The following is a 25,961-nucleotide window of genomic DNA, read 5'->3' as shown; positions in this document are numbered from 1 at the left end:
CCGTGGCTGTTTTACTATTAGCCCTCTATATTCATCACTGCAACGAGAAAACAGCGAGCTGGCACACCTGCCCCCTCTGCTTTAACATCCTGCCTCTGGGCAGCCCGCAATAAAACAGGAATCTTTAAGAAAACAAAACCAGCGCCTCCCCAGCTGCCTCCAGCAGCTCCCCCGCATGGCGGATCTGCCAGAGGCCGAGTGGGAAACCCTGAGCTCAGCACTGCCCATTGAGCATCGTTAGTGTGACTGCCATCAGGCATTGATTTCTTTCAGCCCTGCTGTGACACAGTGTGAGCGCCTTGCAGAGGTTTACACAGACGGCACCACAGTTTGTGCCCTGTGGAAGCTCTTTCTGAGGTAAAAAAGCTCCGAAGGCATTTTACACACAAGCTCTGCTGGCAATTTGGACACAAATTCAATAGCTTTGTGCATGCAATGACCTCCTTGTTCATCACATTGAACTGGGAGCTCATTGTGCTGGACACTCAGACCATTTGGGGTTGCAGGTTGTTTTTCAACAGCTTTGCAGAAACCACCTATTAAACATCATCAGAGCGCTTTTGATTGCATGCATTTGATTTCCAAAGGCAGGAAGGTACAAGCAGAATGTCTTCCTGGAGTTCACCATGTTCAGGTCTAACGTTCTGTATCATTTCAACAGCTGTGTGAGATGAGAGCAGAGCAGGAGGGAAACAGCTTGCTCACTTCACTGTCCATTACATCTGACAAGCTTGTGGTAACCTTGATCAAGCCTCCTTGATCTGACACCTCCTCTTCTCTCCTCCCCTGCCTGGATTTTCTGCCTGCAGCAATAAATTCAAGCAGGGATTCATTCCAGCCCCATAGGAAGCTGTGTGCTCCTCGGTGCTGAGAATCAGATGAGGATGGATAAGAGATCTCGAAGCTCTTCCAGGGAGTCCCATAGGAGAAAGAGACAGTCTCCAGCTACACAGAGGAAACAGGAGAAGAGGGAGAGAAGCAAAGAAGCCAGCAAAGAAACAGGAGATATAAGGCAGGAGAAAAAGGAGATTAAGAGCGCTGTAGGGACTGATGGTAGGGTGCACACATCCACAGTGGTGGATGTGGATGATGTGATATCTGATGAAGAAATGGAGGCAATGATGTTGCTGGACAGCGAGCATCAAGAAGAAGGTATGATTTATAGAAGGGAAGGGGCAGAAAAGCTACGGGCTCTTTGACACTGTGTGGGTGACAGTGTGACTTTGCTTTCTGCATGGTGAGTGCTATCATACCTTGCACAGATAAGTAATTGTCCTCAGGACAGGTTAATGGAAGCTCCGGCCAGCTTCTACAGTCAGTACAGGCAGATCAGTGCTGTCTAGCAAATGTCTGTTTTCCTAACACAGTCATGTTGGATTTCCCCCTAGGTATGAAGTCTCCTGGTCTCAACATCTGTGAGTGGCTTCTGACTATATTGTCTTTCCTGTTCATCATCATGACTTTCCCCATATCTGTCTGGTTCTGCATGAAGGTAAGAATAGGCATGATGCCTCTTCAGATGTTGGATTTGGTGTCTGATATGACCAGCATGTGTTGGTCGTAAGCAGCTTTGGCTTAGCTTCTTGTTATTAAACAGATTGCAGGTCTGCTCACTTTTAAACATAATCTTCAGCTCTCCCAATCCAGAGATAGTTGCATTGCAGCAGCAGGCTGAAATAGATTTGGTGTTACAAATTTAAAGGCAGATTGATCTTTCAATTAATAGCAGATTTTTCCTCTTCCTCCAGTTTTCTCTGATTTATGGCATGATTACAAGTAGACATACTTTAATTAGTGCTTCTCAGGAAATAGATTAAGCTCAAGGTGTTCAATTTCAGCCAAACCATAATACAGCAGGAATGCTGACCTGATCTGCTGAAATCCTCCTTTCAAAGGGCATTACCAGAACAGAAGTCTTCCTATGCACAGCCCGGTGAGGCTTTTTTTCCCAGTCCTATGCCTTCCGCTCCAGCCAAGCTTTTGTTTCCCTCTGCAGGTAGTACGGGAGTACGAGAGAGCCATTGTTTTCCGGCTTGGGCATCTCCTTCCTGGCAGGGCCAGAGGGCCTGGTAAGATGCTTACTGAGCTCCCCCCAGCCATTTTGTCCCTCTTCATCATGCTCTACCAAAGCTCTTGTTCTGGTACCCTCCAGGCAGGTATAGTTAACCACGAGACACAATGTCGTTCTTAGGTCCGTCAGCTTCCAATGGCTTTTCCCAATACAGAAGTAGACCCACAATTTGAACCTATATATTGCTATTCCTTCATAGTTCTGTACACCATCCCCTCTACCGCTCCCTAGAGCTGAAGAAGCAATTTCTGTGGTTTTGATGATCACCCAAAGACTTTCTTTTTCTCCCACAGGTCTTTTCTTTTACCTTCCCTGCCTGGACACATATCACAAAGTGGACCTCCGCCTCAAAACCCTAGAGATCCCCTTCCACCAGGTACGACTACCATCCCTTCTTTATGTTAATTCTTGGGTCTCTTTATCTGGTCATGCTGTGCTTGATGACAGCTCTGATTCTGGTTCCATGTCACTCCACTGGCCACAAGATAGCATTAAATGTTGCCAGTTCTTAGGTTATTTCACTGATGATCTTACATCAAGCCACTCTGGCAAAGCCTTAGCTGCTGGATTCCTGTGAATGGATGAGAAATATCCTTTACCTCCCTGCCATTTTAAAGCCATTGCTTTTGATCCCATTCAATTTGATAAGCTTTAGTGGTAACCAATAGGAAGTGGCTGGGCTATGGATTTTAGAGCAGTTTTTACCCATCACACTGGGGGGTACATACTGCCTAAGGTCAGAGCAGCAGGGTTGGTAACTACAAAGACACAGCCACCTAACTTTTCTTCTTTCCCATACGTGTGTACTTTTCTGTGCTACCTTAAAATTGTCAGAACCATATTCATCTTGTTTCATATCTTCTGCTTAGGTGGTAACTAAAGACATGGTTACACTGGAGATAGATGCTGTCTGCTATTACCGTTTGGAGAATGCCTCTCTTCTCCTCACCACCCTCACCAGCATCTCCAGTGCCATCCAGCTGCTGGTGCAGACCACCACAAAGCGCCTCCTGGCACATCGAGCCTTCTCTGAACTTCTGTTGGAGAGAAAGAGCATCAGCCAGGAGATAAAGGTGCTTCTGCAGCTGGGTAGAGGGTGGAGCAAGCGGGCAATTAAGGCTCTGCTAACAAGCCTGGAAGATAATCAGTCCTGCATCACAGACATTATTTTGCAAAAGAGTGTAATAGAGTGTCTCCATAGAAAAACAGGAGATTTTTCTCTTTTTAAAGATCATTTTAGGGGAAGGATTTACAGCGTGGGTCTCACAAGCATCTGTGGGTAATAGCAAACATTGTGATGTGAGAAGCATGAAGGAAGCCCTTAAATCCTTTTCATCAGTGCTTTGCAGTACCTCAGGTTCTGTGCTTATTCCAGAGACGATTTTCTCATGAGAATGGTTTTCTGCATTGTGAGAGAGATGCCATAAACCCTGAATACATGGGATCTTCAGAAGCAGTTCTCTGTGGCCACAACACATAAACATGAATATATCAGTCAGGAGCTGAATGTTTCCTATGGAAGTGGATTGATTCTACAGTCTAACCAGCATGGACGACTAGCTAAATCGTACTAAACCCTCAGGGCAAATCCAAATCAGAAATGAGGGGTATAATTTTTATTTCCAAGAGCCTGCACTCAGAATATAATAAATCTGCCTTACTGCCTTGAATTAATGTTCCTGGACTGTCTAAGTCCCTTTGAGGGCCTGGACAAGGGCTTGTGTTCTCCTTGTGTTCTCAAATATCTTCCTTTTGACAGGTGGCTTTGGATGCGGTTACAGGCTGCTGGGGGATCAAAGTGGAGAGAACAGAAATGTAGGTAGGAAGTGCTGGTAGCGGAGACTTCCTTGCCATTTTGCAAGTATCCATTCTGCCTTGCTCATGGTTCGTCTTTGCCCCTGGCTCTCTCCCTGCAGCTATTCTGCATTCCTTACTTCCTTGTTTTCACCACCCCTTTCAAACCTCTGTCCCACATAAAACTTTCATGTGCAAAGATGGTACGTGCTCCTACACTGACAGACAGATGCAGAATTCTTAGGTGGGATCTCATCAACTCTTCTGTAGGCAGAGTTTGTACCCAATTCTGTTAGTCTGAGAGTCACAGCTGGCACTGAACTTGTGTCCCACTCTAGATCAAAGGACTCAGGGTCTTAGCAGTGGTTGGGCTCAACTCTCAGAAGGCTGTAGAAAAAGGTGGGACTTGGTCATCACGTAGAGAGCCAGGCAGCAGAGAAGCAAATCTGTAAAGAGAAGGCAGTTCCTGTGGCTGTCTTGAGAGCAGTCTCCAAGTGGATCCTCTGATATGTCACAGACTTCATAAGCATGAAGTTCAAGCCTCAGAGGCACAAATAGAAAAGGCCTCTCTGCTGCCTAGCGATCATGTACATCACTGATGATCTAGTTATCATGATAATTATCTTCTAATGATTCCATCTTGGATCTGTACAAAACCAGGCTGGAAAAGAAAGATGGAAATTAAAGTAGAATGCTAAAGGGAGTCATCCACAGAGGGATATGCAGAGAGCAATGGATGTTCCTGAACATCTGTAGAGTCCATTCTGTGAGCCCGTTCTAAGCCCTAGAGGGCAGTACAGGGCTGTCAGATGAGCCTAGAGCCCCGCTAATCCTTATCCTTCACTACCACAGCAACAACGTGCAGCTGCCTGCTGAAGTCCAGCAGTCCTTGGCTGTGGAAGCAGAAGCCCAGAGGCAGGCCAAAGTGCGGGTATGCCAACACCGAATAACTCCCGTCTACTTCCAAAGCATCCCTCTTTCCTTTTCCCACCCTGGTTTGAGGTCCTTGGAACATGCCACACTAGGGTATCAGCTCTGGGAAGATCTGTTCAAGATCTTCATATCCTGTTCAAGAGCTGTGTCAAGCAAGGTGAGCTGCAGTAAAAGCATGGGCCAGCCCAGTGGAATCCCAGGTCTGGTACCTATACACAGGCCAGAAAGACACGTAAGAGGTCTGGTGTCATCCCTGACCCACAATGCCTGTGAGAACCACTCCCTTCTCTGGGTTTCACTCATGCTTAGAGACCCAGCCAGGAGGGCAGAGCTGGGCTGCCACCACTGTCGTGTACCCCACACATAGTGCTGTCTTCCATACCTTACACTGAGCCTAGGTAGGATTTGTGTCCAGTATTCTCACAAGCTTAGCTTGTGGGCTGCCCTCTCACATGCTTTTGAAGCATGCATATACCCAGTTGTAAGCTCTGATAGAACTAGTAGCACTCAAAGTTCATGTAGCTTTAGTTAAAGCAAATTAGACATGAGGTCTAGTATGTGCCATGATCGGGACAACAGGGATGTTACAATCACAGGGGCCCTGTGGAAAGTTCATGGTAGCAACCTCCCTCTGTAATAAATAGTCCATACCCCTTAGTCCCTGCCTCACAGAAATATCACTCTCCTCCTTGGTAGGTGATTGCTGCTGAGGGGGAGAAGGCTGCTTCTGAGTCCCTGCGGATGGCAGCTGAGATTCTGTCCAGTGCCCCTGCTGCTGCTCAGCTCCGTTACCTTCATGCACTGCACTCCCTTGCTGCAGAGAAACCTGCTGCCTTCATCTTGCCCTTACCTTTGGATCCCACGAATCTGGTCTCTCCAGCTACCCGCAGCCCTCCAGGAGTGAGCACCGTCATCACAGACAGCACAGAGCTCCCAGAAAGTGTGAAAGACAACAAGGACTCACCTATGCTCTAAGAGTTCTCCCAGAAATGCTCAGGGAGGAGCAAGATGGCTGGTCTATGGGCAGCCCACCAGCAGGTACTGGACTGGAGGCAGGAGGGAAGGCAGCCCAGACCTGTAACATAAAAGTAGATTGTACATGAAAGAAGCTTCTGCTTGTTTTGGAAAGGGAAAAATATGGAACACGATGTGTTGGTGCAAATGTGAGCAGGGGACTGAGGGAGAAGTGTTATCCCTTCCCTTACACATCACCTGATGTACCTTGACACAAAAGATCCCTTGGATCTAATCTGTCCTACTCCATCACACTGTCAGGAAAGCCTGACTCCAAACAGACAGCCTGTCTCACATCATTAGTTACATGCTGCGTCCTGAGAAAGTGGGAGCAGTTGGGTGGTAGAGATGGGATCCTTCCTAAGGTGCCTTTTCCTCTGTGTGACTTGGCAGGGAATAGACAACAGCCGGGCAGGTGTGGGTGGGAGCCTGGCAAACAAGGGGAAGGGGGAAGGGCTCAACATGCAGGTACTTTGGTAGGTGCTGCCAGCCTGCGTCTCCTGTGACAAGAGAATGAGACAGGTCCTGTCTGTGGTGTACTGGATATAAGATTTCAGTTGCCACCCATGCACACACATATATGTTGGTAGGCAACCAATATGTTTAGCCCTAGTACTAGCATAGGAGAAAAGAAGGAAAAGGTTCTTCCCAGAAAAGCCTGTATCTTGACAGTTCTCAGTTGTGTAGAGGGAGGAAGGCAGGCTGTGCTGCTGCTTGCTACCACTGGGTGGTGAGACAGGACAAGATCTGAGCTTGTGAGCATCTGCTTCCAGCAGGGGTGTCTGAAAACATAAGGAAGGTGATTCATTTAGCCAACTCCCACTGAGCTAAGAAATGGAATCCAGCACTAAGAAAAGAGCCAGCTAAAAGCCTTGAGAACAGTAGTTCTTTTGCCCACTGCAGCCATGCAGCCACGTTAGTAACTTTTACACACAAGGAAATGGGGAGAGTCCTCAAAATTCTTACACAGTAGTTTCCCATCATCCCTGTGCTTAGCAGGGCTGGACCAGCCAGCTGCTCACTCTTGCTTTTTCACTCATTTTATTCAGTCTCTCTTTGCCTGCTAGTAACACTCACACACTTGGCCCATACAATTAATTATATAATAGCATTAATACTTCTGCTACGTGCAACTGTGTCTCAAGGATGGCCAGCAGATACTAGTTTAACATCTCTACACGGAGTCCACTTGAATAAATACCGAGTAATTCTGTTTAATCAGATCTTACAGCTCCATGAAACCCCCTTCTCAACACTCAGCGCTCCCACGTATCTCACTCCACCAGCATTCGCTAGTCTCCTTGCAGCAGGGACTCTCAGCAAAGCAGCCTCCTTACAGGTGGTTGAAAAGGGAAGAAAACCTCACCTGTGAACTTAGAGATCACACAGCATCTGAGCTCCAGATATAACCTCACATCCAACTCATTCTACCACTATAACACTCAGGAGATGGCTGGCTGCAGGACGCCATTGGCTGCTGCTTGTATGCCTGTAATAAAACTCAGTAGTGATCTAGACATGGAAAACTAATTCTGGGAAGCTCTGTAATCTTTCTGCCACACAGAGTTGGCAGAAACTTGTAATTTTGCCTTCAGGAGGTACAGATTTAAAACCTCAAAGAAGGAAAACATTTAAAAATGTGCTTCAGTGTTGCTGATATAATATGGTAGGTTCCATAATAGAGTTTACTCTAGGGGAATTGGCAGGGGCTGTCTGGAGCAGGGATGGTTCTTGGCAGCTGCGGTACCTGCTCTTCAGAGCTGAGACTGGGTCAGAATTTGAGTTGTGCCAAACCCAGGCAGCTGCTGCTGTCCTGGCAGAGCTTCATAACCACACAGACCATGCCAGGCTGACCACCAGCCCTGGGAGACCACCTCTCTGGGTGGTTTGGTTTGTTCAAGTTGTAGAAGTACTGAATATGGGTATATCAGCATATAGAGAGGGTGAACAAGCTGTAGAGATGCTAGAGCTGTGGGGGGAAGTAGAGGACAAGCACAGGACAAGCTGTGGAAGTGGTAGAACCAGCCAGAAGAACAACACAAGTGCCAAGAAGGCACAGAGAGAGGGGTAGCTAATAAGGAGTAAAGGCAGACTGGAGTGAGAAACTACTCTGAATAGTCACCAAAAAACTGCCCAGGTATTCTTATTTTTTATTCTTTGTTTTTCTGCGTTGCTTGGGCTGGCCAGAGCTGGGGGCTTTGGGAGTTGAGCAGCCTTCCCCTTCAGGTAAGCTTTCTTGTAAACAGTTTTCTGAAAGAAAAGAAAAATAACAACAAAAGCCTTTAAAATGCAGGGTAAATATGTCTAAGGTATTGTATTTTAAACAAATTATTCTCTCTTCTTATTTTGATATCAAAGAGAGTATATACTGAAGTGTTAAGTTCTAATTCCCACTTACTCTCCCTCTTCACATCTTGTTTCTGAGCAGATTCAGCTAAGAAAGAAAATGCATTCATTTAAAATAAACAAGCCACCTAAAGAACCGAGTGCCACGCCACCTGGGCAAAACCAAGCGATCAACAGATGGAGACAGCACAAAGACCCTCTGCCACTAACACAAAAGGTACCTGGGATGTGAAAGGACCTGAAACATTCACAAATCAGTGATTCTAAACAGACCTTGAATGTAACAATACTTAAAAGGAAGGTGAAGCCAATTACGGTGACATCTAATACCTAGAGTATATGTAGACCTGGTGTCATATAGCAAAACCAAACAAAATTATTTTCTCTCAGAAAACAGACCGAGCTCAGCACTTCTTTCTACCCGAATCTGGAATGAGAGTAATAGCCTCCTTGTTTAGGCTCTGACAGCGAGTCTAGACAAGACCCTGGGACATGCTCAGGAAGAAAGGAGCATGTGCTAAATGTGCTAAACGTCCCTTTTAGCACATGAATAAGGTATTCTCAGAAAATTGAACCCTGCTCTGAATCCAGGAGAGGTTTCAGATCACTGATTATCCTGACCTTGCCCTTCTTTAGGTGTTGGTTCTGGGACCACTTCGTCCCTCTCCTCCAGTTCCCTCTCTAGCTCCTGGATTTTCTCCAGAGCTTCTACCAGCTTCTTCTCAAAGTCTTCAGATCTTTGTTCTGCATTCTGAGCACGGGTTTCTGTTTCTCTGAATCAAAGAAGCAAAGATAATGGTGAAAACCTGAAATCTAGGCAGAAAGCTGAAACAGTGCAGTGGAACTGAACAACTCTATAAAATACGGTTGTGGTTTCAGAAAAGGGCACTGTGAAAAGTTCTGTAAGAGATGGGGACTTCATGGCACAGCTATGCAAGCCCTGCAAAGTGAATTCATTTTAAACTCAGCATTTGCTAACCAAGTGTTAGAAGTATCACATCTTTAGCTAACATCACAATCAACAGCTTGAGACAATTGGAAGAGAAAGAAACTGAAAATTAAGCCAACAGAGATGACTGAAGCAGAACCTTATCAGAAAGCAGAACAGATATAAATGAAACCCTGCCCTGCTTATCCCTCTAGCATAGGACCAGTACTCACAGAAGCTGCACTTGTAGATGTTCCAGCAGTGCCAGAGCTTCAAACTCTTTCTGAGAAAAGGGAGTTGATGCCTTGCTGGCAGTCATCTCTCTCTGGTTGGGAAGAACAAAACCTTCCATAAGTGAAGTATCTCACTGGCACTTTGCCTTGGTTGCATGGTTGCCCATGTATTCATTGGGTTACAGATGTTGGAGATGGCTACAGCCTGACCAGGAGTGAAGTAATTAACAATCAATGGCCAGAGGCAGCTTCTCAAATTGTCCAGCAGGACTTAGTTTTCTTCATTTGAAGAAAAGAACCAGAACTTTTCTGGAGTCCAATTAAAAGAAGCTTAGGAAGGTTACTATGATTTCCAGAGATTCATTTTTACTAACAAATCTAAGTCCATACACACTTCTAAGTCTCTCACTGTCACTGCACTATCTGTCTGCCTCTAAAGCACTGAGAGTAAGGCACCTACCCCTGTAACTGAAATGATGTCTGACTTCAGGGACTTCAGGTGGATGTTGAAGTCTTGTCCTACATATCTGATCACGTCTGCAGTAGCTTCATCACCTTCACTCATATCATCTGTACTAGCACCTGGCTGCTCCTAAGAGACAAAATGAACAGAAAATAGGGGAAATATCACTACCTCAGTGACATCCAGGGCAAGTAAAAGGCCACGATTCCCATCACATGCACCAAGCAATAAAAAAATCACAACCCTGCTGGATATTGCAGCTTCTACAGTTACCTGCATAAGGACAATTTTCTCTTCTACTGTTGGTGTTCCTTTCTCTGCTATTGGTTTCTTTTTGCTGTTGGCATCATCAGCTTTAAGCTCTTCTTGAGTTGAAGAAACGATAGTGTCCTTAAGCTTCAATTGCAATTCCTATAAGGCACCATAATGATTTAGTTAGTACCAAGTCCCTTTTATCCATCCAAATAACCCAGGCAAAATATCTGGTCTCTGACTTCTTCTTGCACACATTTAGACTCAGTCTTTATATTATAATTTCATAAGCAGGACCCACTGTGACAGATCTGCTTTTTACAGGCTATTGTATAGAGAAAAAGAAAGACAGCATTTGGCCTACAGCAGTGGCAGTATTCTGTAGTACTGACATACTAGTCATGAGTATAGTTACTCATGATTAAAATCACTCTGCTAGCATCAAGCTAGCAGGCATCATGCAGAACTGTTCTACCAGTGCAGTTCTATCATAGCTGCTTCACTTAGAAATTTTAAAGCAGATCTTCATTCAAACTGGTTCAACCTAGAACAGCAAATGCAGTCAATATATACCTCTGATCCAAAGAGGTTTTTCAGTTCCTCTAAATGCAGAAAGGTGACTGGAGTGCCTTTGATCTCTGAAAGGAGAAGGCTACACACATGAATCCAATTACAGCACTCAGTCTGAGAAGACATAACAGAAAAGAGGTGTTATTGATAATATATATATGTATGTGTGTGTATATATATAGATAGATATCTATATAGATAGATAGATCAGTGATCATAATCACTCAGTCAGTTAAATAATCCCATCTTTATCTGTTCCAGGGACATGCATGGACCCTTCCATTCACACCTCATGGAGCAAATGGAAGACATTTCTCCAGGCTTCCAGACATGGTATCCATCACTGTCTAATCACTCAATTCCTTCAACAAGCTCCACTCAGGTCAGAATGTCTCTGTCCCAGCCCATGTGGGGAGAAGTGAAGGAAAATCTGAAGGTTTACTTTTTATAAAGCTTTTCAGTCTAGCTTGGCTAGACACTGAAGATGACAATGGTAACAATTACCAGAGGAAGAAATGTATACACTATCATGCTTCTTGCACTGCTTCAAATAAAGTTGCCACCATCAACATATATTTTAAGTAAGAGCTCAAGTATAAAGGAAGCAGAAGGTAGGCTAACTGACAGCAAAATACTTCAAGCAAGTCTTTATAATGGTATATTGCACCAAACACTTCCAGAAACTCCCAAGCACTGCTCAAATCTCAATTTACATCTGACAAGCTCTAATATAGAGGTGAAACTACTGTCGTTTATATGGGATAAATCTAGCAGGATACCCTGAAATGGGATAAGGAAAATATTAAACCCAAGTCATGTTCAGTTTTATCCACTTTCCACTTCTGTGGAGTCAGTAGGAAATCTGAGAGATCAGGGCAGTTCACTAGAGTGCTAAGAGTCTTCCTCCTTGAAAATCATCACATTTATTCTTCTCTACCTTTCACAAAGCAAACGTGGTCTAATTGAAATACAGACCTAGACAGCTGGAAACAGTCACCTTTTACCTTGAGCTTATTCAGCTCCTCTAGCTCAAAATCAGCTTCTGAATCCTTCTCTGACCGTTTCTTTCGAACAAGTGCGCTGACAATCCCATGGCAGCAGCTGCAAAGAAGGAGAATGTCACTGATGCTGCAAGAGTGCCCTCAAATGCTCTCTGCCTTACAGTAAGCATCCTGTTGCTGTCAGCAAGATGTATGAGCTACCTCTAAACTTCTGCACTAGAGAGCAGTCCTCACCTGCATCACTCACACAGTGACCTCCCAGTCAGCTGTACTGTACTAACCTCATAGAGGAAATGTGAACGTAGATGCAGAATCAGGTGCAGGCTTTGCTCCAGGTGACCTGGACTGCAGACTCACTGCCTATACTGCTTTACATACTCCAGAGGTGATGCTCAGGAGAGTAGGCAGAGCCCACAGAGTTATAGACGCCAGCATGTTTTATAGCAGTACCAGCTATAAAGCAGATACTGCCATTCCCTTTAGATGTGCCTATCTTACTAAGCTCCCTCCAAATTCCAGTAAGAACCATTTAGAACCTAGGAAAAGCTCTAAGGAAAACCGAACTGATCAGTTGCCTCAAGGAATCTCTTGGCACACTGCACATTTTTCATTGATATGCCTCCTTTAGACAAAACTGAAAACTTCTGTTCATACCTGGATATAGAACCGGACAGTTCACACATCTTGGCAACCAGCTCTTCTGCTTCTTCCTGTAGTTCACGAACACCCTGAAGTCTGAGCTCCTCAACCATCTCAAAGTCTGATTCTGGTTCCTCTGGACACTCAGAGGACAAACGATCCTCAACCATGTATCGCAGCAAATTCACCAGCCACAGGATCAAGTTCCTGTGCAGTTCAGTCACCTGCACAAAACATCAGAGCAAATCTAAACCCATAATAAATGAACAGTCTTATCATTTTGACTGAATTCAGTGCATTTCACCTAAGCCAACATTCTACCTAATTCAAGCTGCAAACTGACCCAGTAACAGAAACTTTTACCCTTGTTTTTGTTTCTCCCATATTCATTCCCATTACCAACAAATATTTTCCTACTGTGGATCTATCTTTCTGCAAGTGTTTGTTCAGCAACATGAGCTCTATGTGGCATTCTTGTCCATATTTCAGCAGCAAACCAAAAATCACACATCGTGCTTGTAAAACATTTACAAGATACCTCACTAACACAAACACACACAAAACAAGAGAGCTAGCAGCCAAAACAGTTCTCAGAGCAGGAAATATCAACATCATTCCAGAGGAAAAGCTTGCTAAAGATTAGCAAAACAAAATAATGTTGATGCACTGCTTAGTGCTCTATTTTTAGTCGTCTTGATACGCTCTGCTGTCTGGAAGACAGAAGCCACAACTCAAAGAAGAAAGAAGGTGTTAAAGGAGAAACAAGCATTCCTCTCAGCTGTGGTCCGTCCAGACAAAAATGAGAGGAAACAGTGAACCCTAAATACAGTGCTTTACTTGCTTCCACTTACTTCTTCATTAAGATGCATGGTGGTCTTCTCAACCTGAGCATTCATGGACAAAATCCATTGGTGAATCATCTTAAATAAGTCTCTAGGTACCACCCTTAAAAAAGAAAAAGGGAATCCAGAGACAAAGTGACAACTAATGCACCACACCCCGGGATATCCTGTCTCAAAGACACCTTTGTTCCCAGCTCAAGGGAAACAAAGTTTGGCACAGCTCATGCTGGGGACGTGGCACAAGCAGTTTTATTAACACTGTGGTTGTGGGCAAGCTTGTCATTTCTAAATAATCTGACATATATGTTGCGTGTGTGCTCTGCATATACTTTATTTCCTAATGATATTAGCCAAAGGCAATAGAGCACGATGAGAAGAAGTAATCCCCCACAAATCTGCCTATAAATTAGTCACAAATTGTGGGTTATTTCGTTCAAATGTCAAGATCTCCAAACAGGTGGCATTCTGAGAAACAGTGATGTTCCAGCCACCAACTGTCTCGACAGATATTGCCAAATCAAAGCAAATGGCCAAGTCGAAAGGCAGCCACCAAACATTTTAACACTTAAGCTGATCACAGTTATCCCTCTGCCAGTTCCTTGTGCCAGAGTCCCCACGAAACCACATTTTCCTTTTCTTACGCATGTAATTTAATGTATAAGGCACAATTAACACCTCTGTCCTTACGGGCAATGCGGTTCCATATCATTTTTAGCTTTATGCAACTGGCTGGAGCCTATAATGCTCATTAATGCATCCACTTGGGCCAACCATGAAGGAATCATGTGATAAAATGCCTGCAGTTCAGTTTCATGCATGCCAGAACCTCGCGTTAGCTTTTGAGCCTTGAATAACCAATCTTCCATGCTTCTCACCAAGTCTGTCAAAAATATGACTGTGCCTGGAGGGGAAGAAAATACAAACCTTTAATTACGTTCTTTCAGCCAACAAAAACAAAGCTCGATTCAAAGTCCATTTGCCAAGAGGGATGAACAGCCTACATGAGATCTGGCTATACTTAGTGCTAAGAACAAACTGTTTAGTAAGCACCGAATTAAAAGCAAGTTGAAAGAAAATCTGCTTGATGTGAAGCCGACTTCCCTTCTTGTCTTGGCAGATTTGACTTGTTGCATAAAGAAATGTGATGGCTCAATAGAACTCTTTTATGAAAAGCTCTGTAGTTCTCTTCAAAAGAGATACAATATACATCAATTTGCAAAAATATCTGGATAAGACAGTAAATCATGTGTTCATTCACTCATCTGGCATATGCCAATGGGGGTATGATTGCTGGGGGTATGCTTGAAATTAGCAGTGGTTGCTCCTGATGTCCAGTGTTTAGCCTTTAAATCCTACTAAGGTCCTGGTCTTCGTGACATCTTGTTTCAAAGATAAGATGTTACACACATGGAGGTGATTACAGTTTTTAAAACACTTTAATGATTCTATTTCCTCATTGTACTGTTGTGGTATGGAACTGGTTAAGTTCTACTCCAGACCAGTAGTCATGCAATGAAGCAATGTTGGGATGTTCAGACTGGTAAGAAGGGGAAGAAGTTACCCTCCACAGGTTGGATGGTAACAGAAAACACTGTGGAAGCCCCACAAGGAGATAGGTTTGCTTTGGGAAGACTGCCTTTATCTGATCACCCACCACGTTCAGAGTCAAAAACCTGATCTTACAAAAAAGGTCTGACTGTGAGAAACCGTCAAGGAAGAACAGAAGTCTTAAGTGAAATGTAATCAGTTTCAACCACACATGCCATTGTTGCCTTTGCATCTTTCATCCTTGTCAGTGAATACCAAACCTTTTGTATTTCTGTCACGTGGTGCTTGAGATCAGGTAACCCGATCTTAGCAGAGCATAAATATTTCAGGTCAATGAATATCATTGCCTTACAGAACAAAATTACAGCCATTACAACTTGTTCAGTATTTCCTCTAATCTATTTCTTATGGCTACTTTCTTTTTTTCCCACTGTATCTGTAATGTAAAGAGGTGGGATGCCTTGTCTCTTCTCATAGGCTATTAAATGACATTAAATGAGTCCAAGCAATTCAAATACACAGCCTTGTATGGAGGAAGAGAATACCTTTACTGTGATCCAGTTCCCAAAACCTTGTTAAAAATAAGTTAAATCTCCTTTTTCTGGACTTTACCAACAGAAAGAAGCAATTCTGTATCAGATGTCAGCACTGTGCCTCCTAACCCTTTGTTCAGGCTGCTAATAGATACAAAGACTTCTGACAACCAGCTGTTAACTTTCTGCGGTGATATCTGGCCAATTGTTTCCCTGCTTCTTTTTCCTTCTTTCACTTTTTAATGAGAACTGCTAAGGGTATTTCAGCTGTCTTTTAGGCTGGGACTTACAGTATCTCATCTCCTTTAGCTGAAATATAACATGCGGCGTAAGATTATGTAGGAAAAAGCAAAGGGTAACGTTATGAAAGACTAACATGACAGAATGAGAAGCAGCTTAGCAAGCATGAGCAGCAGTTCTAGACAGCACATATTCAGCTTAGTCTTCTAAAAGAAAATAAGACGATTAAAGAACACCAGAGATGAAACAGTTCTGAAATCAGAAACGAGTCAAGGCCTAGAAGAGGTAAAGGTTGAAAAGGTTAGTTGCAAATTACCCAACAAACGTTTGTTATCTCGCACAGAACATGATAACTTTAATCAGCAAAAAAAACCACATTTATTTGCATAATTTATTATCAGTACAAATCAATACCCAAATGAAGATAACTTTGTCTTAATGATAAGGTAATAAAAAAAGTATTACCCTCTGAAATGGCAATATCAGGTTAATGAACTCTAAAGTGACATTTTGCTTTAAGACTTAAACATCTATTCTTTTATTGCACATTTGCTTTCTTTTCCACACATTATTCACCTAATCACAATCACCTAACCACACACGTTCTGAACTTAACACAGCTTGTGGCTTATGCCTGATTTGTACTGCAGTTTTCTTTCATTCTATTGCTTTGCATTTCAGATTCCAGGTATTCTTCTTGTATGCAATTGAGAATCATGTTCCTCAGAGTTCATACCTTTTGGTTACTAAAATATATGTAGGGATCAGACGTTAGCTTTGGAAAAATTCAGTGCAGATTACACCAACTGGTACTTTATTACCTGCTACTTCCATAGCATACCCAAAGAAAGGCTTGTTTCTTACCATTATTCCCACTTATCCTTGTATTATATTGCTGATAGAGTTCACATGCTCTTTGGTTTATTTCTTCCAGGGCAGCGTGCTGTGGAAGCAATGCTCCAGTTAAGTCCCGGTGTCGACTCAGCACCGTTTCTCCTAACTCTGTCCAGTGTTTCTGTATCCTGGCAGCACTCTTGAGGCTTTCAGTCTTGGCTATATTCGCCTCCCCTGTATACAGCTGTGTGTCTTCCTTCAGCATCTGAAAGAAAAGCATCAGGCTTACTGTGCCCACAAAAGCTGGACCACCTCTTGGCTGCAATGGAAAGGAGGTAGAAATCAGGTAAGAGAACAACGAGGAATTCATGAGCATAAAGATGTCATAGTAAATGTAATAAGCGGGAAACTTACTCCATGAGGATGACAACTGTGAATGCTTCTACAGACTAATATGATTTATCAGTCACCAGGACTGGCAATCAGTGCTCAAATGTGTGCAAGTCTAACAGTCAGTTAAAGCTTTTCATGCATAGATTCTTGGTTGAAGCTTCAGAACAAAAAATGTAATTTGATGTGCTTTCATTCACATTTGTGATGGGCAACAGATACTGACAGCAAGTGGTAATTTGCTGAGCATATACCACTCAGTAATATGTCCAGAAATCTTACATTTATTAAGAGCTTCATATCTTCTGAGATTTCATCCAATAGCTCTTCATTCATCTGAAAGGAACTAAGCAGAAAAAAGGAAGGTGTGAGAGCTGAGAGGGAAAAAAAAGTCTACAAAATATACGTTAATATATAAAAAGACTTTACATTTGGAACCTCGTGTGGGGCAAAGGCTGGGAGAAATCACTACTACACCCCGTCCCTCCAGGCTACTCACAAGTTACTGTGATGGTACTGAAGCCACTTGTTGAGGCTCCTGCACACAAGTTGCAGTTTTTCTTTGCTGGATTCCTCCAGATGCTCTATCTCTGATCCAACATGACCTAATATTCCTTTGAACTGCTCGGTCTCCTCCTGTAGATCAGCGAGGTCTCTCAGATCCTGTGGCCATTGAATGGGAAACAAAAGAAATATAGTGACTATTCTGATCTGAGTTGAAGGAATTCTCCTTTCAGTCTGGGCCTTTTGAGATATATCAACACCTTGAACAGGTACCCGTGGCAGACAAGTCCTACCTTTGAAGCCAAAAGGATTATGAAGTGCTTGAGAATTTTGTCCAGAGCCTTCCCACCAATATGGAGTCTGCGAAGCGATGTGAGCTGGTTTCTTTCTATTATCTGAAAGAAACATTATTTTCACCATTGTCTTTTGAGAGAAGGGACATATGACAGTAAGACGAAGCTCTACCATCAGTGAAATAGAGTATAAGCAGGTGAGGCCGCTTACCTTAGAAATAAACCTCTTATCTACAAGACAGACCAAGAAGGTCTACTAGATTAAACAGAAACATTCTTTGGGATGAAATTTGCTCTTGGAACAAGTCTGCCTACTGTGATGGTCTATACCTTGCAGTGTATCACTGACCCATACTTGCCTTCAGAGCCAGGTCACATGCAGCTGAGCTCCAAATGTCTCTCTCCCGAGCTACTGCCAGAACCTGCTCTTCCAGCCTTCTCCTCTGTAACTCATATAACTCTCGATACTGCTCCAGAAGGCTAGAAGAAGAAGAAGACAAGGAAGTTTGTCTATGTTGACACCACTGTGTTGATATCCTCATGCTGGGTTTCCAATCAGTACTCTTACAAATCTCTGTTGGTTCTAGACTAGATGTTTTATTTATGACACAAGATTTCTGTAAGTGAATCCCAAACACAAATCTGATACCAACCACCTCAATACTTAGTTTTTTAGGTATCTGAAGATGTCTACAGCCCCTTACTTCTTCCCAGCCAGGAGAATGATACCACCATACTGCAGAGATCTCCCAACCTTCACTTTGAAAGCAACTTACTTTGCATTAGCCTGTGCCTCTCGCATGGCTGCAGCTAGCTCCTCTTGGGCTTTCTCTGCTTCTTTGGTCACCCTGCAGTCACGTTCTCGTATCTCATATAACTCACTGAAACAGCAAGGAACAGCCTCAATAAACTTAGACCAGCCCAAAGGTCTCTGCTCTGCCAAATGCAGACTGGTCTGTGCAAAGTGCTAAGGAAAGCAGGTGGTTTAACCCTCATTCTGTGCTTCCATGCTGCACAGCTGGCAGTGATAAGGTAGACTAATGATGTGAGGAGGCTCAAGTGTGGTCCCTGTAGCTCTGGCTCAAATTAGAAACATAATTGCCTGCTCCTATGTAAGGAAGATTAGAAAACTGAACAAAACCAATATGCTAAGCTTAGTGCACTGAGATAACTTCTTAGAATCAGGAAGGGTTCAGACCTGGCCAGCTGCGCAACACACTCCTTAAAATAGAGTAGTTCTTCTGTAATATGCCTGTCAACCAGCTGCTGAGCCATCATTTTTTTGTAAAGCGCCTTCATCAGCTGAGGAACACGTTCCAGGAGATCCACATACCTCTGTCTACAGCAAAACGAGTGAAAACAGAAAGGTACTTGAAAGCGAAGATCTGCAAAGCATCCCTTTCACTGCACAGGAGCGTATCTAGAGGGCAACCTTTTTGGAGTTGGGATTTTAAAGCTCTGGAACAATGTAATTGCTACAAATAATGGTAATCTGCAATGTGAGGCGAAAAGAGCACAGGAACCCCAGCCAGCATTGTCAAGTGCTGTGACTGCACCACTGCAGCAGGGTGCAAGCTCCTGGTTACATAACAGAGGTTCGATAGCACTGGTTGTTAACGAGGCAGGGCAATCCTATTTCACTTCTGGCATCAGACCCCATGCCAATGACACTGTGACAGGCCAGCTTTGTTGGGCGGTGACATTAAGAAAGATCTGCAATAGCTAATGCTGCTCCTGAGAGGATACTGCCATAAATCAAGGGGGGGATTAAGGGTGCTTGGCAAATGACGACCTGAGTTTAGAAAGCAGCTGTCCTCTCTCCATGCAGTCCACGCTGACCTGCCGAATCAGCTCATGGAAAACTATGTTGTAAATGTTCTGCTCCGCCTTCATCAGCTCCAGCATATTGTGCAGCTGGCAAAACAGGGGAGACAAACACCAGAGGATGGCAAATCTACTTCATCAACTGAGACTGGCACAGACCACTACATCTACAATCTCTAACTTATAACAACAACCACAGACAGATGGCTTGGACAAAAAGTAACTGCTCGGAGGCATCTTAAGCACAACAGAGATAAACACAAGGGAAAATGATATTATATTTCCAGGTTTGAATGAGTTATCCACCTGTGAAGGTCCTGTTACTGCAATCAGCTCATCTACTCCAGCTTTTTCCAACATGCTGTCCATGGCCTCTGTCAGTTGTATGACCTCCAACCTCCCACCAGGTTTCCTGCCAGACCAGAAAGAGACACATCGTTATCCTATATGGTATATTATGATATTTGCCCACAAAATGGAATTCAAACTGTTGTATGTTGTTTTTTGGGGTTTTCCCCTCCCAGTAATAATTTGATTCAAGGTACATACATGGATGGGAACAGACGTAGTCTCTTCTCACTGTCTTCAAGCAGAGTTGTATATTTACTAAGAAAAATAACATACAAAAAGTGGATTATAAAACACTCATTATAAAACACTAGCTAAGGAATCCTGTGCTCTAATTCAATCTTTATACCCACGTATGAGGAGATCAGAGTAAGACAGGGAAAGAACTGTGGGGTTGTTCTCAGTGGGAGCAACCAGAGCCTAAAGTAAGAATCGAACCCATATGAGATCCAGTGAGAAGAACTGGGTACAGAAAGCAGTTCTAGGAGGCAGGTAGAAAAATTAGACTCATCAAAACCACTTAAAAAATAAGTGGTAAACTTCCAAAAGTCTCCTCAAGAGATCAAAAGAGACTTAAAGAGACTTCAGCTTGTACATTCATGTTCAGCTATGGGAAGATTTAGTATTAACAGCCTACAGGAAATCCTCCTTTGCCCCCTTCCTAAAGCAGTAAAGGCAAAGCAAAGGTAGCTCATGTTGCTCTGGTGGGCTGAACGCAGCCTTACCATAACGGCGGGATTTGTAAAACCACGTTTCATTTCTGTACTAATTTTTATACTCTCCTGAATTGAAAGCAGTTTGTTTCTCCAGCATTCTCGGCCTATTGTCATTTCTCTCCTCTGTTCTCAACGTCAGAAGCTCTACAGCTTGAGGACAAACCCTGGACAATCAGAAAGCACTTACTCATCAAAGTACTTCAAGGGCACAACTCCCTGTTTTCTCACGATGTGAAATTCCTCAGGAACCAGACTATCTAATAGGGTTGCCTGCTAGGGGTAGAAAAGAGAGCGCGTTAAGCATCAGCATGGAAGATGACATGCAGATTCCCAGTTCCTTGCCAGAGATGGCACAGTTTTGGCAAAGTGGAGAGCAAAGCTCACAGGGTGTCTTTCCATGGTGAAGAATTCCCTTCTCCCACTTAATGATATACACAGAAATAAATGAGGAGCAGCACTCACAGAAGTACTTGAGGCTGGACCACTGCTTTGTTCCTGAGCACTATGAGGAAAAGAGCTTTTGAGACCCACTGTTTTCTTGTCTTCTTGGATCAGCACGACGTCACACAAATAAGAGACATCCCTGAAACAGAGAAGAGCCATAAGCTGACCCAGAACACAGGCAATCTACCTTTCTCCAGCTACTGGCCTCTTCTGGGCCAAAAAAGGCTGATAAGATAATGTTTGCTTGGCAGTTTAATCTCACATTGCCTGTCTCTGGCCAAAAACCTGTCTTTTCATGCCTGCTGTCAGTGCCTTGTCACACACATGCCCAACATCTGATAAAAACACTAGAGGAGCAAAGCATTTTTCAATTCCTAGTGCTATTTAAGTAATGCTTATTTACAAAGAAGCATAAAGCTATTCCTTGCTAAGTCCATTAAAGCCAGAAGAGCTTCTTTTCTTAATCCTGGCTCAGAGTATGGCGGTGAGCCTGGGATCCATTGGAAGAATGGCTTCCAAGGAGGGATCATTTAGCAGCAATTTTTATTCATTATTCCTGAAACATCTTTCCCTTGAACTGCACCCAGATCAGCTCAGCTGGGATAGCTGGTCTGTTCATCCAGCCTTATTAAGCAGCACAGACACTCACCACTAGAAAAACCGATGGCAAGACCTATCTGCATTTGTAGTGCTAATGCCTTCCCATCGCAGTCAACTCCTTATCCCTTCTTTGCTTACCTTCCAGCGCCTGTCAAACTGACAGGGTGGTCTGTCAGGTGTCTGTACTTGCTCCGACGATTAGGATAATGCCAAAGCCGATCTGGGCTTTGCAGGCAGCCCTGCAGACAAAGCACACGTGGCTGTCACTTCTTAGCCAGAAATGTGCCAAGGAGTGGGAGTGATCAGAACGACTCCATGTAACTATTCCTGCCTTAGGGCTAAAGAAACCAGCGTGGACAAAACAGTCTCTACAAGAGCTTCACAGCAACACATGATCAGGAAAGTGATATAACACAAGATCAGTTTATCTAACAAGGTTGGCACCCTTCTCTTTCACCAACAGAATGAAGTCATGCCCCTAAGAGAGAGTCAGTCCTGGACAATAAGCAGCAGAAGATGGAAGCACTCACCCTGACACCCTCTATGTTCTTTGTTTTTCGGTGGGACTGTAAGTCTGGGCTGCCAAGAGAACTGCTGGCACAGGTCAGGGCTCGGCAAACCTCTTCTGGAACAAAACTATACTCCAGGGAGGAAGAAACAGGCCTGATGCGGTCCAGCATCCTCGGTGTACCCCTTAAAACAGGGATCTCTGGAAAGCAACATGGCTGAACTCATTTATTGTGCTGATAAAACAGAGGGCTAAGAAGAACTGTGAGAAGGTGCCCACTCCTTTATCCCAAAGCAGGAACAGCTCTGTGTCCCTGAGGATGAACACCATCCTCTGCCCAGTCTCCAACCCCAGCTCTACCTGCACGGTCCTTGCTGACAGATCCCATGCACAAGGAATGGCTCATTTTCCTTCCATCTGCCTTTGGTCCAGGAACTGGCATCCCATTGGTGGGCATGGCGAAGAGATGCTTGGGTTTCCTTATGCTTCACCAAGGATGTTTTCAATAACGGACAATCTAGAAACATTCCTCTATTAGAATTACTGCTTTTCCTTCTTGCTTGCTAATGGAAATGATCTTATTTCCATTAGTTTCATAACCCCCAGGGACCCTCATGTGAAGCCCACCCTTGCCAATACGCATTGTTCTTTATAAATACTCTTTGACCTCCTTATCAGCTGCATCCTTTTGTACTGTGGTTTCCAGTTAGGTTAATAGCATTCCTCTGACTGCAATGCATTCACCTGCATAGGTGTATAAGTGAATACACTGCAGTGGTTTCCTCCCACTCTCTGCTCCTCTTTAAAAACCAGTGCTTGGCAGTACACTGTATTCTCACCACAAAGGATGGGAGGATTGATTAATGGTGCTGTTCCCTCACTGCTACAGCTTAAGGACATAGAAAAGACTTGACTTCGAGCACGTGGTGCACAGCTGGAAAACAGCACATTCAGTTCCTGGCACACAAACTCTTCCCAGGCCCAAAGCAAAGGAAGAAATCACCAACACGATGTACATTTTGGCAGCTGTTCTGATTTAATACGGGCTGAGCTGGGAGAGGCTAGAAACCCTATTCTGTTCCAAAAGCTACGAGCCCTTTCCCTGTGCTTCCACAGCTCCAAGCACATTCTCCCCTCTAGCAGAGCACTGGACAGAGGCTGTGCTATGAGCACCCTGGAGCTGGGCACACTTTGAAGCCACCCCACAGCCATCACCTTGCAGTCCTGCTGCAGACCAGCAGCTCCCAAACCTCCCAAGTATTCCAGCTCCCACACAGCACAGGGAGCAGCACACCCCCCATCCCTCCAGCTATTACCAGCTCCTCACCGACTCCATCACTATAGAAACAGAGCACTGCCAGCCCTGCATTCTGGAAGCATCACAGCAGCTCCCCCCCACCTCCCCAAGGAGAACAACCCCAAACCAATCCACAGCTTTGGGAAAGAAACAGGCAAAGACTGTTGTTTTCTCCTCTAATAGGAAAATATATTTCAACTGCTGTAATACAGTAGATATAAACGGCTCCTCTGCATGACAGAACACAGTACAGGTTGCATATACGTGGGACTGCTGGTACCAGGGACCAAGGCATGAAGACTCTGCACAGGTTCAGTCTTCCTGAGAACTAACCATTATCTGCACGATAACGGGACAGGTTTTGGATGTATGTCACAATATTAACACTGATTTTTGTCATGTTGAGCAATGAGCTGCAGCTGTACTGGCTGCCGTTCCAAAGCTGGACCAGAAAACAGCAATATACCATTAGAAATCTGAAAAGGGCAGGTTATAAACCTTAACATTCATTTACTTGACCAGGACAGCACACTGCTGCCTCTGCTATTTGTGGTCCAAGAAAACTCTTTTCAAGCAAATATACTCTAAGAGACTAATTCAACAGGAAACGTGCAAAGGACTCCGTATCTCCACTCCAGAATAAAGGAATGTAAGCCCATATTCAAAGCAACTGAAGAAAAAAACCCCATGAAATTGTAAATAATTCCCTGACAAAACAGTTGTGAGATGCCTTGATCTACAAGGCTGAAACCTTCACCTGCCAACACAAGCCTTCAGAGCAGGGCCAGCAGCTGAGCACCCCATCCTGGCTGCCTTGTGCTGCCCAGACGCTCAACCAACCAGGATTCCAACAGCAAGGACACTGACCCAATGATGCTGGTATTTTCCATTAGGGATATGACAACACCAGCTGCAAGGGCAACACTGTGACTCGGCACTAAGGTTTTATCTCCTTCCAGAACACCGAGATAGCAGCAAGACCTGACACAGGCATCAAGAAGAAAAAAGTGAGTTCCAAAACCATCGTGCCCTGTTTGAGTACGATCATGTCTGTACATAAGTGCTTCAAGCACCAAGTCTGAAGTACTACACCGAGTCTGATCCTGTATTAAGCACACAATAGAGCTGGTTGGCCAAAGGGTTTGTTTGCTTTTGTTCACGCTTTCCTTGTGTTTTAAAGGAGGAAGCTTGATTTGAGAGCTCCAGCACTTCTACCCCTTCCCCTCAAAGCAGGAAGGGAAAGAAAGACTTCAGATTATTTAGGCTGAACAAGGTAAGAGTAAATGTATTTCACTGTTGGGATTTTGTATACTAATACTGCCAAGTTTGCTTACATACACTGAAACCAACTCAACCATCTCAGACAAGTTCTGGTAGGAGATGCTTCTAGAGGAGAATGACACAAGTCTGCAGTTTGGCAAATCTGACCTGACGCCATTCCCTATTGAAGCACAGCATTTCCTCCGACAGGCATTTCAAAAGCTGGAACAGTCTGAGCATCTCCTGGTGCTCATGAATTCACTTTTGACTCAGCTTAATACAAAATAGAAGCCCAAAAAAACATTTAAGTGGGAGACAGGTCCATGAGTCCAACACTGCTGGTATCCAATACCTGGGCTGTAGGTTAGTAAGGAAAAGCTGCTGCTGAGAGGTGTCAATTAACCAAAATCTCACTGACAAGAGCAGGTATGGACAGATACAAAAGCGGCTCTGACTCCAGCTCTGGGCCAACCCTAACTCCCCACTGACAGCGTCAGGCTGCCACAGGACCTGCTGGCAAGGGGCACCATGACAGGCTGGTGAAGAACCCAACACAGCCATCTCAAATGAGAACGCATGATGTACCTGTAAAGTCAATCACATTTGCTTACAGTTCAGTCATAGCATTTCAAATCATTCTTGCTACAGAAAGCCTTAGTTCGTATACCTTAAAGCACCTGCCAAATTAAAAGAAAAAGCTCTTTTAAGTAAATTGTGTTTAAAAAAAAACCAAAAACAACAACAAAAAATGATAATCTGTGAGCAACAGAAAGGAAGAGCTACAAGAAAGTCTATCCCTCAAGTCACAAGGGCTTTCAGAAGACAAAAACGCTCTGAACTTAATACAGAGAAAGCCTAAGTTTTCCATTTATAAAAGAAACTTTGCACACTGTGCCCTGTTTCTGAACATAGAAAGAGCTGATTCTCCAACACTGCCACACAAAAGATACCCTCTCCCTCTGCCCATTTGAAACCCCTAGGCAGTCATCGTACATAGAACGCAGTTCAAAGCCATCCAGGAATGCTTTGGCTATTTTCACAGCAAGGAGGCAAATAACTTGTTGCTCCATCACTTGTCCGTGGCATAGCAACGGACAGGATCACAAAGAAGAGAAGTTCTGTAGACATCCCATTACCAAAAAGGAGAAAAAAAATACAAAGGGTGAATGAGGAAGATGGACGGAAGCCAACCATGAGCTACTAGCAAATCTGACTGGACTATTGCCCAGAAGAGCAGCCACTTGGGGGACCCCCTGGACGAGTAGGATTCCAGTAGACTCCACCTTCAGCACAATGTTTCACTGGCATGGAAATGGCTCAAAGGGGGGACAGCACGTAATGGATGCTGCCTACGAAGCCTGGTGCAATCCAGTTCAACTGGGTTGCCTCAGTACTGTTTTTCAAAGTTACAGTTTCTCCCAAATAATCAGGAGGCAAAAGTTCCCTTAGAAAAAGTCCGTGGTGAATTAATCAATGGTCCAAATACATGGAGCATACTCTGTTCTTCTGTGATGGCATGGCCAGAGCCCACAGGTT

At 44.0% G+C, this 25,961-nt stretch overlaps 2 protein-coding genes across 2 annotated transcripts; one reads left to right on the top strand and one right to left on the bottom strand.

The window, feature by feature from the left end:
• Window positions 1–558: 558 nt before the first annotated feature.
• On the bottom strand, window positions 559–25,960 carry AXDND1 (axonemal dynein light chain domain containing 1). Its single transcript, XM_032446146.1, has 28 exons — window positions 23,174–25,960; window positions 22,229–22,388; window positions 21,891–22,069; window positions 21,499–21,599; window positions 20,779–20,899; window positions 20,504–20,589; window positions 19,802–19,858; window positions 19,559–19,664; window positions 19,221–19,342; window positions 18,627–18,767; window positions 18,205–18,309; window positions 17,788–17,908; window positions 17,429–17,530; window positions 17,131–17,294; window positions 16,914–16,977; window positions 16,272–16,506; window positions 13,774–13,987; window positions 13,096–13,189; window positions 12,260–12,468; window positions 11,609–11,705; window positions 10,608–10,718; window positions 10,056–10,193; window positions 9,780–9,911; window positions 9,320–9,411; window positions 8,780–8,931; window positions 7,935–8,062; window positions 3,424–5,873; window positions 559–3,108 (listed from the first exon to the last, which is right to left on the bottom strand). Exons 2-26 carry the CDS (start codon window positions 22,323–22,325, stop codon window positions 7,956–7,958), a joined length of 3,147 nt encoding a protein of 1,048 aa, XP_032302037.1. The 5' UTR covers window positions 22,326–22,388; window positions 23,174–25,960; the 3' UTR covers window positions 559–3,108; window positions 3,424–5,873; window positions 7,935–7,955.
• Window positions 856–5,874, top strand: NPHS2 (NPHS2 stomatin family member, podocin). Its single transcript, XM_015869749.2, has 8 exons — window positions 856–1,152; window positions 1,389–1,492; window positions 1,997–2,069; window positions 2,365–2,447; window positions 2,941–3,144; window positions 3,831–3,886; window positions 4,718–4,796; window positions 5,495–5,874. The coding sequence occupies exons 1-8, from the start codon at window positions 879–881 to the stop codon at window positions 5,771–5,773; spliced, it is 1,152 nt and encodes a 383-aa protein (XP_015725235.1). The 5' UTR covers window positions 856–878; the 3' UTR covers window positions 5,774–5,874.
• Window position 25,961: the final 1 nt, after the last annotated feature.

Source organism: Coturnix japonica, chromosome 8 (assembly GCF_001577835.2).
Source record: "Coturnix japonica isolate 7356 chromosome 8, Coturnix japonica 2.1, whole genome shotgun sequence".
In the NCBI taxonomy this organism is placed as follows: domain Eukaryota; kingdom Metazoa; phylum Chordata; class Aves; order Galliformes; family Phasianidae; genus Coturnix; species Coturnix japonica.
Note: the sequence above shows the minus strand (reverse complement) of the source record. Positions and strands in the feature narration are given on the sequence as shown.